At 34.1% G+C, this 15483-nt stretch overlaps 1 protein-coding gene across 4 annotated transcripts in view; it reads right to left on the reverse strand.

Moving 5' to 3' along the window:
• The window catches only part of PRPF40A (pre-mRNA processing factor 40 homolog A), a 47829-nt gene that overhangs the window by 23432 nt on the left and 8914 nt on the right, over positions 1 to 15483 (reverse strand). For all 4 annotated transcript variants that reach the window (XM_084893031.1, XM_084893030.1, XM_084893033.1 and 1 more), the window contains exons 3-8: positions 13076 to 13156; positions 11040 to 11070; positions 9645 to 9658; positions 2400 to 2510; positions 630 to 750; positions 342 to 395 (exon numbers count right to left, since the gene is read on the reverse strand). In XM_084893031.1, coding sequence (XP_084749157.1) covers positions 342 to 395; positions 630 to 750; positions 2400 to 2510; positions 9645 to 9658; positions 11040 to 11070; positions 13076 to 13156 — 412 coding nt within the window. The remainder of the gene's footprint in view (positions 1 to 341; positions 396 to 629; positions 751 to 2399; positions 2511 to 9644; positions 9659 to 11039; positions 11071 to 13075; positions 13157 to 15483) is intronic.

The raw sequence follows: 15483 nt of genomic DNA on the forward strand, positions 1-15483 counted from the left end.
TTTAACAAATTTTAAACAGATAAAGATTCAATGTTCTCTGCTATCGGCTAAATGGTTAAGATCCATATTCCATGTATGTACCACCACCCAGAGCTGTATTTAGAAATATTGTACATAATTGTCCTTGCCCAATTTTCCAATGGTATATAACTAAAAAAACAAGCACCAAAGTGCAAATTCAAAAACTATAAGCTCATTTATAATATAACCCTTAAATGAAAGAACTTCTTTGAATTAGAGATTTCTCACTGCAGATTTATCCAATCATGGTTAGTGAATATTAGTGACACAGTATAAAAATGTTAAATAATGACAGAAAATGAATTATCAAAGCAGCTCACCATGCAGGTTTGATTTTGTAATAAGACTTCCAGCAACAATGGTATTCTGGTATCCTAGTTTCAGTGGAATCAAATCAAATAAAAATCTATTTAAAATCTATAGAACTGAGATCTAGAGCAACAAGAAAATAAGAGCCCATAAAACTGTATTACCATTTAAAACATTCTAATCATTTAATTAAAAAAAAAAGCCTTTGAACAAACAATCCTATTTATGGGGGATTGTTTCAGTGTGAATGACATATATATATATAAACTAACATTATGAATTATTTTTTTCTGTTTTACCTTCAAGATCCTCAAGTTCTTTGGGTTTGGCCCAACGGGATTCTTTTGTTTGAGAATTATAATAGTATGGCTTCCCAGAGTCAGACTTGTACTCCTTCCAGGGGCATTTAGATAAAAGTTGCTGGAGGGAAATAAACCAACAGTTAACAGTAATGTTTTTAGTATCACTCATCATTCACATCCCTCATCATTCACATCACTGTTTGAAATTAGATATTTCAAGGTATATAATTTGAAAGCTTGTGAAGTAATGGTATATAAAATACCAATTATAAGATACTTAGAGTAATGTTAAGATCAGAATATATTATTTAATCATTTCAGTAATACTATAACATTTATACTATTACTAGAGGCCCGGTGTACAAATTATCCTATTGCCTCCCTCCACTGGGATCCCACTCTGCCTCAGGCCTTCACCATTCCACTGTGTGTTCATAGGTAAGATCTTTGGTTAATCTCTTTCCACCTCCCAACACCCTACCCGCTGAGATTCATCAGTCTGTTCCATTTTTCCATGCCTCTGATTCTATTTTATTCAACAGTTTATTTTGTTCATTCAATTTGTTTATTTTGATTTTTAAATTCAATTGTTGATACATATTTATTGCTATTTTATTGTTTGTTTTTTAAACTTTTTTTCTCTTCTTCATTCATACCCAATCAAAGGTAAAAGTTACCAACCACATTTCAGACTTCTCAAAACTAACACAGTAGTAAAAACATAAAAACTGGAAACAAGCAAAATTTGATTTAGTAATGCTTAAGATTTCAGCTTCATAATAAACAATTTATTACAAATCTGTGTTAACTAAAAGGAAACAATATATAAGATATACTTAAAATGTAATATATAAACCAGTTAGGGTGGTATAAGAATGCTATTGAAAACCTCAAATTCAGACAGAGCATCTTGGCAAATATATAATTGATAACTATCACTATGTCAGTATTAGATAAATGAAGAATTATAACCTCTCCTGACAAGCACTGTGGTACATATTAGTGTGGTGGCTGGAAAATAATTTTATCTCCTCAAATTCCTTAAGGGTGACCGGGGGTGGGGGTGGGATGGGATGGAATAGAGCAGAGGGCAGGAGGGGAAGATAAAGGTGTCAACCAGGAAAATCATTAAGTATAGCTTGAAATGCCAAATCTTTTTTACTTAGGATTTTGGAGTTTTCCACAAATAATACTTCTTACTCAATTTATTCCTTCCATCTTACTTCCTTTTCTTATATTCTGAATGACAAACTTGCAACATAAAATGAAAAATACATTTTTTTTTGGGTGGGGGGGGAGAGGCATTTTCCAAAGAGAGAATTTCTCACTCTAAGATAATTATTTGCATCTTAATTTCATCTCGATAAACTCAGCCCCATTTTTTTTTTTTTTTAGAAAACTTAGAATACACATGAAATTATCCCAGTTTACTATAGAAGAAAACAATTTGAAATGTTAATTTAAAAATTAAAGGGCAGTCAGAGAGATAGTCTTTACTCCTTCCAATTTATTCTTTAAATTCTTTCTTAAATTATGTCACCTAAAAAAAGTTCCTGAGCAGTGACAATATAATGAAATGGGTCTGTTGAAAGAAGAGAATTCACTTTGTCTTTTTGCTGATTGGTGTGTTTATTAATAAGCCTTTTATCCTCTGAATGCATTTCTGAGATATAAGTACTATTTGATAGTCAAATACCCACAAAATCCTAAAAATCAAAAACCCAAATGTACTTAATAACCCCCAATTTCCAGCCTTTAAATTTTTACCTCAGCAGGTGTTTTAAGATCATCTGGTTTCTCCCAAGTAGACTGTTTTGTTTCAGTATTGTAGTAGTAAGTTCTTCCATCAGGTGATTTATGTTCAGTCCACATTGATTTCTAAAGAAAAAAAATTACAATGTTTAAATTATGTAACAATTTCACTGACAATGAACATCAGTATTATTGGTTTCAAAACAATATATGATGGAATTTGCTGAAACCGGTTTGGCTCAATGGATAGAGCATCGGCCTGAGGATTGAAGGGTCCCAGGTTTGATTCCGGTCAAGGGCATGTGGTTGCGGGCACATCTCCAGTAGGGGGTGTGCAGGAGGCAGCTGATCGATGATTCTCATCAATGTTTCTAAATCTTTATCCCTCTCTCTTCCTCTCTGTAAAAAATCAATAAAATACATAAAAAAAAACAACACAATATATGATGGAATTAAAAGTATTAAATGGATAAACTTTTGACAGTTTAAGGCATTAGAATAATTCAGTGATACAAAAATAAGGTGATAACTAAAAATCAGATTTTAAAAATGCTTCAAAAGCAGCATGAGTAAATTCAGGTTTTAGTATTTTTTTTTAATGTCTCAGAATTTTAACGCTATGAGCATTCTCATAAGAACAGTAACTTTGCAACTTAAATAAGATACTCTTTTAGCAATGTAAATCAATAACTATGGATAAGAGTTCACGCTAATGTAGCATGAAGGTAAATTGCTCATAAACTCAACAACCCAAATCCAAAGAATATTTACATCAAGTTGGACAAAGTTTTACAAAATCTACACTGACATGCTATAAAGATGAAGCTGTCAAATCAGAAAGCATGACTTTTGGATGACAATAAGAACTTATCAACAAGCTGAAATTTTAACAGATAGAAAATGTGAATCCAAATGGCTCAACACAAGATAGGTGAGACAAAGTTTCATGTGAAACTATGGGATATAGAATATAAATCCACTCTTGTGGTCCAAAAACAAAATAGTAACTACAAAGAACCTACTAAAGTTCCTAGTAAAATCTGAGGTATCAACAGATATGCCTCAAATAAAGGTTTGTTAAGAGTTTTACAAGGGTTCTATATACACACACACACACACACACAGACACGCACACAAAATGTTAATAAAGATTAAGGAAGGAAACTTTGAGAGATGATATCTGATGGTGGTGATAGTTACATAGGTATACACGATCCAGTTGTACACATTAAATATGCACAGCTTTTCCTATGTCAATCATACTTTAATAAAGTGTCTTAAAATAGTTTTGGAAGGAATCATGAGTGAATGAATTACTAAATGAGATCAAAGATACTAAGTCCAGTTATAGCAAACTGTTCAGATGGTAACAAAGAGGGTTATAGAGATGATCTTTCCACATTTCTTCAAATCTAAGACAAAACATTACTGTACATATTTCTAAGAAAGGAAAACTAACTGTCAAACTATCACTTTCTACCAATCAGCTTTTATGTTAAATCTTATTGAATTTATTTTTACTTAGACACTGACTTTATCACACATCACTTTTGTGAATACATAAAAACCACTGATACTTACTCTTAAGTTTCTTGCATTTTTATTTAAAGCTAATCTACCTTTACTGCTTATCAACTTTATTGAATAACTAGAGGCTGGATGCACAAAATTTGTGCATGGGTAGGGTCCCAAGCCCTGGGCTGGCAATCAAGGCCGATCTGTGGGGCAATCAGAGGGCCCCTTTGGCACTCACTTGGCCAGCCTGGGGATACCCACTTGCCAACTGGCCCCGCACCCCCACAGCCACTGCCTCCCTCTGCAGGGCAACCTGAAGGATAATCCAGGGGTTCCCGCTGACACCTGCCTTGGCTGGCCTGGATTGGGGGTAGTTCCTGCATTGAACATCTGCCCCCTGGTGGTCAAGTATGCATCATAGTGACTGGTCATTCTACCTGTCATTCTGCCATTCAGTAGATTAGCATATGAGGCTTTTATTATATATCCTATTAACGGCCAAATTCAAAATAATGAAGTTAGACTACTGTCTTAAACCACATACAAAATTTAACTCAAAATGGCTCTGACTGATTTGGCTCAGTGGACAGAGTGTCAGCCTGCGAACTCAAGGGTCCTGGATTCGATTCCGGTCAAGGGCATGTACCTTGGTTGTGGGCACATACCCATTAAGGGAGTGTGCAGGAGGCAGCTGATCGATGATTCTCTCATCGATGTTTCTAACTATCCCTTTCTCTTGTTCTCTGTAAAAAGATCAATAAAATATATTTTAAAAATTTTTAACTCAAAATGAATTAAAGATTTGAATTGAGATCAGAAACTTTAGTCTCGCTCCCGAAACCGGTTTGGCTCAGTGGATAGAGCGTCAGCCTGTGGACTGAAAGGTCCTGGGTTTGATTCGGTCAAGGGCATGTACCTTGGTTGCGGGCACATCCCCAGTAGGGGGTGTGCAAGAGGCAGCTGATTGATGATTCTCTCTTATCGATGTTTCTAACTCTCTATGCCTCTCTCTTCCTCTCTGTAAAAAAATCAATAAAATATATATATTAAAAAAAAAAGAAAAAAGAAATGAAACTATAGTCTCCTAGAAAATACAGGTAGTAAGCTCCTTACAGTGGTATTGACAATCCTTTTCTTATCTGGATCCAAAGGCAAAGAAAGCAAAAATAAGTAAATGGGACTATGGCAAGCTAAAAAACTTGTTTGTGTACAGCAAATGAAGCCATCAACGGGTGAAAAGGCAACCTACTAAATGGAAATATTAGGTCTAGTAATAATTAATGTCGTTTCTAATACTTTTTTAAATCGAATTTATTTAAACAATACAACAAAATTTAATCAACAATATAGTTGCCGTTGTTTTCTACTACTTGTGCCCAGTGCTCAGGAAGCATTTTAATCCCTCTGTTGTAAAATTCTTGTGATTTTGATGCAAAAAATTCGGTCAATGCATTTTTGAGGCATTCTTCATTATTAAATTTTTTCCAAGTAGAAAGTTTTGCAAAGAACGAAACAAATGGTAATCGGAAGGGGCAATATCAGGAGAATATGCAGGTTGAGGGAGAACTTCCCATTCCAACTGGCGCAGTTTTTCAGCAGTGATTCTTGCAGTATGTGGTCGTGCGTTATCGTGAAGAATTACGTCCTTCCGATTAATCAGCGTGGGTTCTTTTTCTCTTAAAGCTTGGGCTAACCTTTCCAATTGGGCACTATACACTGCACTTGTAATGGTTTGGTTAGATGGTAAAAGTTCATAATGAAGAATTCCTTTAAAATTCCACCAAACACACAACATCACTTTTTTCGCATGCAAGTCAGGTTTTGGCGTGGGCTGCGGAGCCTCATTTTTGTCCAACCATTGAGGCCGCCTTTTCAAATTAACATACAGCACCCATTCTTCATCTCCGGTAACAATTTGCTCTAAAAACGGCAAACGGTTTTGACAAGAGAGGAGCGAACTGCAAATTGTGACTCTTTGATTACGGTTGTTGTCGGTCAACTCATGAGGAACCCATTTTCCAAACTTTTGGACTTTGCCAAGTGCACGCAATTGATTGGAAATTGTTTTTTGTGAACAATTTAAAGTTGTCGCAAGCTCTTGTTGGGTAATTTGAGGATTTTGCACCAAAAGAGCTTGAAGAGCTTCTTGATCAAAATTGGACACACGGCCTCGACCACTCTTGTCATCTAACGAAAAATTTCCCTCGCGAAATTTCTCAAACCAACGCTGGTATTTTCTGGCGCTAACTGCATCTTGACCAAGAGCACTACAGATGTTTTTTGCAGCCTCACTTGCTTTTCTTCCTAATTGGAACTCGTAAAGCATGCAGTGCCGAATATGCTCTTCATCCGCCATCTTCTTAGCCCTAGTTTTGCAACAAAAACCAAACCAAACACAAACTTTTTCAAGCAAAACTTGTTAATTGCACTTCACACGTTCTGTAGATACCACGTGTTTGAAGGTTATGTCAATACAAGTCAACGCCAAACAAGATTTTAAACGAATGTTAAAAACGACATTAATTATTACTAGACCCGATATTTGCAAATCATCCTATATAATAAAAGGTTAATATGCAAAGCGACCGAAAGGTGGAATGACTGGTCGCTATGATTTGCACTGACCACCAGGGGGCAAATGCTCAACACAGGAGCTGCCCCCTGGTGGTCAGTACACCAAAAGCCAGGTACATGGCTGGCAAGCGCAGTTCAGGATGACCGACTACTAGCTTAGTGAGGGCAGGCAAAAGGAGGCAGTTGGAAATCCCCCGAGGGCTCCTGGACTGCCAGAGGGCACAGGCCGGACTGAAGGACCTCTCCCCCTGAGTGCATGAATTCCGTGCACTGAGCCTCTAGTATATCTGATGAGTAAATATAAAAAATATATAAAAAATTCATACAGTTCATCAGCAAACCTCCACAAACAATCTAATTTAAAAAGAGGCAAAGAAACTGAATAGGTACTTTTGCAAAGAAGAAATATAGACAGCCAACAGGCACATGAAAAGATGCTCAATGCCACTAATTATCAGTTGAGTACAAATCAAAACTACAAGATGTCTATCACCTCACATCTGTTAGAATTAATTATTACCAAAAAGACAATAAAAGTGGTAAAAAGGATGTGGAGGAAAAAAACTCCCTGTGCATTTTTGGTATAGCCATTATGGAAAACTATATGAAAATTCCTCCAAAAATTCAAAATAGAACAACTACCATTCGAACCAGCAATTCCACTTCTGGGTATTTAACTGAAGAAAACAAAAACACTAACTTGGAAAGATATATGTCCCCCCATTTTCACTGCAGAATTATTTACAACCAGAGGCCTGATGCACAGAGTTCGTGGAAGAATAGGCCTTCCTTCCCCCAGCTTCATCCAGAAGGTTGTCAGGTCTAATTAGCATATTATACTTTTATTGTTATTAAATAAAGCTAAAATATGAAAATAATGTTAAGTGCCCATCAATGAATGAATGGATAAAGATGTGGGCTGTGTGTGTGTGTTTATGTATATATATGAATAGTATTCAGTCTTACAAAAGAATGAAACCTTGCCATTTGGGACAACATGGATAGACATTGAGGGTATTATGCTAAGTGAAATAATCAGACAGGGAAAGACAAATACCCCATAATCTCATTTATATGTAAAAATTTAAAACAAAAAAAGATACAGAGAACAGATTGGTGGTAGTTGTCAGAGGGGAGTATTGGGAGATGGGTGAAATGGGTAGAGAAAGTCAAAAAATAAAAACTTTCAACTATATAATAAATGTCATGGGACTACAATGAACTGCATAATCACTATAGTTAATAATACTGTATTTCATATCTAAAAATTGTTGAGAGTAAATCATAACAGTACTCATCACAAGAAAAATTTTTATAATTTGTACAGTGAAGAATGTTAAATACATAACTTATTGTGATCATTTCACAATGTATACAAATATTGAACCATTTGTTGTATACCTAATACTAATATGTTAATTAAAACAAAATAAAATAAAAGATGAAGAACGTAAAGGTAATGACCATAATCTGAAGCATACAAGTAACTCATATTTGTGTACCTGAACCTAAAAAGAAAGTAACAGTAAGCTATCAAATCAATAAATATTTTTGGAAAAGTTTAATAGAAAAATATTAAAATGTCACTCCTCCTACAATTGAAATTAATAACTGTCATTACTTAAAAATAAAAACAGGGCTTTTCCTTGCTGATAGCACTCTCAGAAACCTGGTGAACATTCCTAAAATCCGCCAAACTTTAAGAAGTGTGGCAAGCATCAACCTCACAAAGTAACAGTATAAGAAGGGCAAGGATTCTTTGTATGAACAGAGAAAGCAATGTTAATACAAGAAGCAGAGTGGCAATGGTGGATGAAGTCAATTTTCTGAAAAAAAGTATAAAATTATAAAGAAGATTGTGCTGAGGTTTGAATGCGTTGAGACTAACGGCAGATCTAAGAGAATGTTGGCTATTGAGATATGCAAGCATTTTGAACTAGGAGGAAATAAGATAAAGGGTCAAGTGATCAAGTTCTAAGCTTCATATTTTGTTTTATTATATGACAATAAAATTTTGACATGTTCATAAATAAATAAAAAATAAAAATAGGGACTAACATTGAAAAAACCCCAAACAGATATGTAATAAACATTCAACTTTTAAAGCAAAAGATACAAAATAATTTAAAATATTTATATATAGTTCACAATTAAAAGTGTTTTCCCTAATTTAAAATACTGACATATATGCAATCAATTCATAGCTTTCTATATTACCTAAATCTGGAGATAAACAGCTATCTCCAGTACTGTAGTTTTGAATAAATGAAATTATACATATAAACTTTTTTTCATTGATGTTTAAGAACACAAGCAAAAAAAAAAAAAAAAAAGCCAGTGAGGCTAAAGCATGGGGCAATTAAAAATAAGCATAAAAAGACATTTTTAAGTGGTTTCAGGCTTACAGTATTTTTGAAACATATCACATGTCTAACAGTTTATCTACACACGAGCATTAGCACAAAGAACTAAAAGATACTATCTTAAAATTAAGTGTTGAGAAAAACAAAACAAAACATGGCACAGCAATATATTCATTTCCTAAAGAAAATCAAGCAATTCTGAATATTATATCTGTCATTCTGACAATGTTAAGGTACAAAAGAAAGTATTATTTTTTTATTGATTTCAAAGAGGGAGAGAGTGAGATAGAAACATCAATATGAGAGAGAATCAATGATTGCTGCCTCCTGCACGCCCCACACCAGGGATCATGCCCAGAACCTGGGCATGTGCCCTTGACTAAAATCGAACCCGGGAGGGACCCTTTGGTTCGCAGGCTAATGCTTTATTCACTGAGAAAAACTGGCTAGGGCAGAAAAAAGCATTTTAAATTACATTCGTTTTATAGTAAAAAACAATTATATATTTGTACATAAGAATCATATCTAATGTAATGCTTAACTAAAAGTTATCAGGCTAATTACTATGCATCTACAAATTTCATTTCCCTTCTAATTGTGATAGGCAGAATCAAATCCTTATAAAATACACTGGATTCCCATTAAGTCCCATCAAAATCAGATTTCAAAATACATCATTCACAAACCATTTTTCAACATTTGGCATAGAAAGAAAAAGGATTAAAGTTAGTAGATATTTAATACAGAAATAAGAATAAATATAACAGGCTAAAGTATAATGAAATAAATATCTTCCAGAGGTACTTACTGTGCCTGTTGTACCTAAAAAAAAAAAAAAAAAAGAAAAGAAAAAAAGGTATATATTTATAATGTAATAAATTATGCTCTCCTGGAGTTAACAGTTTAAAAATACTAATTATTTCTTCCAAGTCACTCCGTCACACTAAATATCCTAAAACCGTCACATAAAACCTCTATGATTATGTAATTGCTATTTCCAAGAAACAAACATCTATAGTACATCATATTTTCAGAATTAAATGGCACATTGAACTTTCAATTTGCAAAGTAAATGCTGGTTTGAGAAGTATTCATATATATGCCTTTTGTTTCTCTTGTTCTTGCTATTAATAGGTATCCTCTTTACCAGCTATACTACAGAAGAACTTGAAAAATACCTTAAACCTCTTTAAACCTATGGACTAGATTTCTGTCAAGTTCAACTATCTAGGGTCCACTGAGAGTAACTGAGAGGTCACTATGACATCAACGGTATTAAAAAGTAATTAAAAATAAATGTTAAGTAATTTTCCAGGATTATTTAGCATAATAGTAATCAGCCCCAGATATCTATATACATTAAAATATTACATGTGTTATTTCAGAACATAATTTCAGCTTAAATCCTATTTGTGAAACATCTTAAAAACATCAATTATGTTTTTAAAAACGGAAAGCGCATTGTGCATTTAAACATGCTGTGACCCATGTTTAAAACAAGTTTAAGCATAATCCCGGGACAAAGTTTAGCATGTGAATTACTAATTTATATGGAACATTATTTACTCATGGATAAATGAAGAGTTACTATTATATATTAAAGCCACACTAGTCAAAACAAACACTTATTGGTAACTGGCTAAAGAAAAATATAATAATAGGATTTGCAAGTTGTAATGACTATAAGGACCAAGTAGGTTACAAAAAAAAATAACTAAATAGTCCTAATAAGAATACACGTTCCACATGGAAGTGGTACCCCATTCTACAATGTTTGCTGATACAATTATTATCTCACCAGAGTTCTTCATTCAAATATTTTAAGACGATTGTAAACAATAAATATTCAGATCATCCAATTTTTCAAGCGAAATCAAATCTTTGGGCAAAAAGATAAATTCAAACTTTATGTAAAGTCAACAGACTTTAAATGTTAGCAACTAATTACAAAATTTAAAAACACTGTAGGCCAAAGTATATCTGTAGACCAAATTTGGTCCAGAACTCTTGATCTAAAAGTAATTTCTTATGGACTCAATTATGAATGTTATCCCTATTTCCCACTGCCTTAAAAAAAAAAAAAAAAAAAATCAGTAGATGACTATAAATCCCAAGAGATACTACTTTCATTCCTCATTAGAATATGGTAGCTACTATTCAAAGAAAGTGTAACACAGTATACCATCATAAATGGCACGCATACCTGCTGTTATATCCATATTATTTACTCCTGGCTGTAAGAAGAAAAAAACAAATTTAATATTCACCTTTTTTAAATTGTATTTTACATAAGTCACTCATAAAGAACAATCAATCAGTTCCCTGTATGTATAATTCTGATTCTAAGATTTTTTTGTTGCCGAAACCGGTTTGGCTCAGTGGATAGAGTGTCGGCCTGAGAACTGAAGGGTCTCAGGTTCAATTCCAGTCAAGGGCATGTACCTTGGTTGCGGGCACATCCCCAGTAGGGGGTGTGAGGAGGCAGCTGATCAGTGTTTCTCTCTCATCGATGTTTCTAACTTTTTATCCCTCTCTCTTCCTCTCTGTAAAAAAAATCAATATATTAAAAAAAACTTTGATTTGTTAAATTTTAATGGTCTCAGTTCCCTGAGCTTGATATATAATTATAAAAAACACCAAGAACCTGGGGCTACTGAAGCACTTTAATCTAAGTGTAACATTTATATGATCATCAATTATATACAGATCAACTCTTCATTCACAATTCTGAAATCCAAAAGGTTCTGAAAACCAATTCCTGTTTGACATCAAAACTCACTATAGTAGCAAAACCTGACCTGAATGAGATTAGTCTTTATTTGCCACATATCAGAGGAAATTTCCTTTTGTTTTGCTATGGAAATACTGTGCTAAAAATTATAGGGCACTGCCCAAGACCCAATAGGAATTTTAAAAAATAATATACAGTATATATTATTTATTACTCTATATTAAAAAAAAGATTTGAAATATATCTGATCCTAGAGGTTTGGGGTAAGACACTACAAACTCAGCACTCCAATGGAGTATGCCACATCTGTTCTTTACGACCACTAGGCTATCATGTAATAAAGAAGTTGTGCAGCCGAAACCAGTTTGGCTCAGTGGATAGAGCGTCGGCCTGTGGACTGAAAGGTCCCAAGTTCGATTCCGGTCAAGGGCATGTACCTTGGTTGCGGGCACATCCCCTGTAGGGGATGAAAAGGCAGATCAATGATTCTCTTTCATCGATGTTTCTAACTCTCTATCCCTCTCTCTTCCTCTCTGTAAAAAAAGCTATAAAAATATTTTTTTTAAAAAGAAAAAAAAAATTGTGCAAATTTGAATATCATAATGATTTATATATTGCTATATTATCGTGTTCATAGTTTTGATAAGTAATGTGCCACACTTGAAGTCTCAAAAAATATGTGTTTCAAATGTAATCTTCTGATTTTTAAATCTAGAATCTATTCAAATGCTAGCAGACCAACAAAATATTTCTAGTTGACAAATTATGCTTTTCAGTATTCCAGTTTTATCTAATGCGTATAATTAAATAAATAAAAAGATTCATATACTATAAAGGGAAAATGGAAACACTTATTCAAGAAGCTAAAAAATAAAAGTCCACTATAATTCCAATATTACATTATAGTACTCCAGAGGCACTTAAAAAGCCAATGAATGCCTATCAAATACATATATATGAAAGGCTAAAATGCTAATTGTCCAACCTTCCAACCAGTCACTATGATGCACACTGACCATCACGGGGCAGACACTCAACGTGGGAGCTGCTGAGCTGACATGACTTAGCAGTGGCGGTTCTTGGGTGACGCACCCCAAAACCAGAGAGAAGGGAGCCCAATTCCTTGCAGGACCATGTGTTTCCACCTTCAGCCACGGGTTATATTGTTGCTGGGGCACTGTCGGCCCCAAATATGGTTTACTGTACATTTGTGTTTGCGTTCCACACCTATATGATAGCAACTTTGCAGAGTGCCCTCTAGCACTCTGGGACCCCTCGGGGGATGTTGGAGAGCCAGTTTTAGCCCGATCCCCACCTGTGGAAGGGACCCCAGAAGGTTGGCTCCAGGGAGTGTCTGGCCAGTCTCACCTTGTCCTGCCCAACCGGTCCCATTGACCACATTCTAACTAATTTCCTTTCAATGTGCAGGGATCTGTGTACCGGGTCATTTGTTTAATGTATAAAAGTAATCAAAACATCATAGGAAATAGTTATTTTCACAAGATTACCGGTAAGGCAGGCTGCATGGAAGCCTGAGACATATGAGACATCATCATTCCAGGCATTACTGAAGACATCATGCCAGGCATCTAGAACAAAAGTTTAAAAAAAAAAAAAAAAAAAAGGTTACTACATAATAAGACCAAAGCCCTTAATATGACTTGAAGAATCTACATACAACTTAAGATTAAAACCCAGTGAGCACTATATTATATAGGTTGTATGCTTAGTAAGCACTTGTTGAATGAATGAAGTACTTCATCCATTACCTATTTTAATACTTATATGATAATTAGTATGTATAGTCAATTATTTTAACAACTTAAAAGTTCAGACAAATGTTATTTGTAATCTAAATTTAAGAATATTAATTACCTTTAAATTTTAGCTCAACACTCATGCTTTTCTCCCTTTTTTGGAGCTAGACAAATCTTTTTTCAGTACTTCTCACCTTTTTAATATTTAATTAAATAATTTAATAGCAATCTGGTCCTTTTAAATCAAAGGTGTTTAAAATTCAGTAATTTTTCAGGTGCCTCGTTAGCGCAGTAAGTAGCACGTCAGTCTCATAAAATTCAGTGATTTTTAAAACTACATGAAAATCAAACTTCTCAAATACAAAATCATCTACAACCTCATTGTAGAAAAAATACCTGAAGAAAAAATATTAGTTTGAAACCTTAATCTAGCGTACCAATAACTAAGCATGAATAAAGATCATGAATAACAAATTTCCAAAGAATTCCAACCTATATTCATGTATTAGTATATTCCCAGATTATAATTTTGATTTTACTATGAACAAGTCTAAAGAAAACATGAAAGGTGATAAAAATTATATATAATTATAGATACTTAAATAACCAATTATTCAAAAAATTTAAATTAAATGAAAAATTTGAGAAATAAGAACCAAAAAGAAATAAAAATATTAGTCAACAGGAACATATGCATGTAAAGTTACTAAAGATAGACGAGACCACCCAGATACTGGATTTTATTACTTGAAAGTCATATCATCAAGCAAAGCCAGGCTAAAGTACAATTAAAATGAACTAGAATGGTATTAATAAGTTAAAGGGAAAATTGTTTGCTTCTCACAGGTTAAATAAACTGTTTAAATATCACTAAACAAGAACAGAAAACATGTGACTAAAACTTAAAATACACTTTCAAATAAGCCTTTAAAAAAAAGTACAGAATTTGAACATCAAAATACTGTCAAGCCTCCAGCACCCACACTGACAAAATAACAAAAATAATTTGCACATTAAGAGAAAAAATTAAAGAGATCAAATGAGAACTATGCTTGTTCCTTCTCTTCTCCAACCCCTACAGACATACATACCCTCACATTAATTTTTCATTAGGCTAATAGCAAAATAGGTTTGAATTCTATAAGTACTAAGTAACTGATTATGGTGAGATGGCTGTTAAAATGGTCTGTTTATAAAATCAAAAAAAAGCTAGCCGAGCTGAAACCGGTTTGGCTCAGTGGATAGAGCGTTGGCCTGCGACTGAAAGGTCCCAGGTTTGATTCAGGTCAAGGGCATGTACATTGGTTGTGGGTACATCCCCAGTAGGGGGTGTGCAGGAGGCAGCTGGTCGATGTTTCTCTCTCGTCGATATTTCTAGCTCTCTATCCCTCTCCCTTCCTCTCTGTAAAAAATCAATAAAATATATTTTTTTAAAAAGCTAGTAACACATCCAGTAACTAGAATTCTAAGCTAAATTGAAAAACTGAAGTTATGAGAATCATTAAAGAACAGTTTGCCCTGGCAGGGTAGTTCAATTGGTTGGAGCATTGTCCTGTACACCAAAGGGTTGTGTGGGTGCAATTCTCAGGTCAGGGCACAAACCTAGGTTTCAGGTTCCATCCCAGGTCAGGGTGTCCAGGGAAGGCAACCAATAGATGTTTTTCCTCTCACATAGATGTTTCTCTCCCTTACTCATCTCCTTTCTAATTTAAAAAGGTGACAGAATTTTCAATTGTTCTTCCCACACTTCCAATTTTAAAACATCCAAAAATTTACCTTAAGACTAGAACTCATGATATTGGCTATAGAATTAGATTTAATTTCAAATAAAAAGATAAATTCTTATTCAGTACCTCAATAAATTCTTAGGAGCAACAACTGGTTAAGCTTGTTCAGCCTGACATTTTTAAGATTCTTAAATAAACTCACTATTCCAAAATTAGGTCACTAATATGCCTGATTCCAAAGCCTGAAGAATCAACTTTGTAGAAATGTTATGATTTCTGTTTTTTCATTAATTCTACAACACACATCACATGGACATGCATATCTGACTGAAGTTGAATCTTTCAGAGGATTTGTGCTGACTTGGGCCAATAACTTGGCAGCACCATAAATTTGTGACCATTAATTTTTTTAAATCATTTTATTTAATACCA

The sequence above is a fragment of the Pipistrellus hanaki genome (genome assembly GCF_964339955.1).
Source record: "Pipistrellus hanaki genome assembly, chromosome: 8".
Lineage (NCBI taxonomy): Eukaryota > Metazoa > Chordata > Mammalia > Chiroptera > Vespertilionidae > Pipistrellus > Pipistrellus hanaki.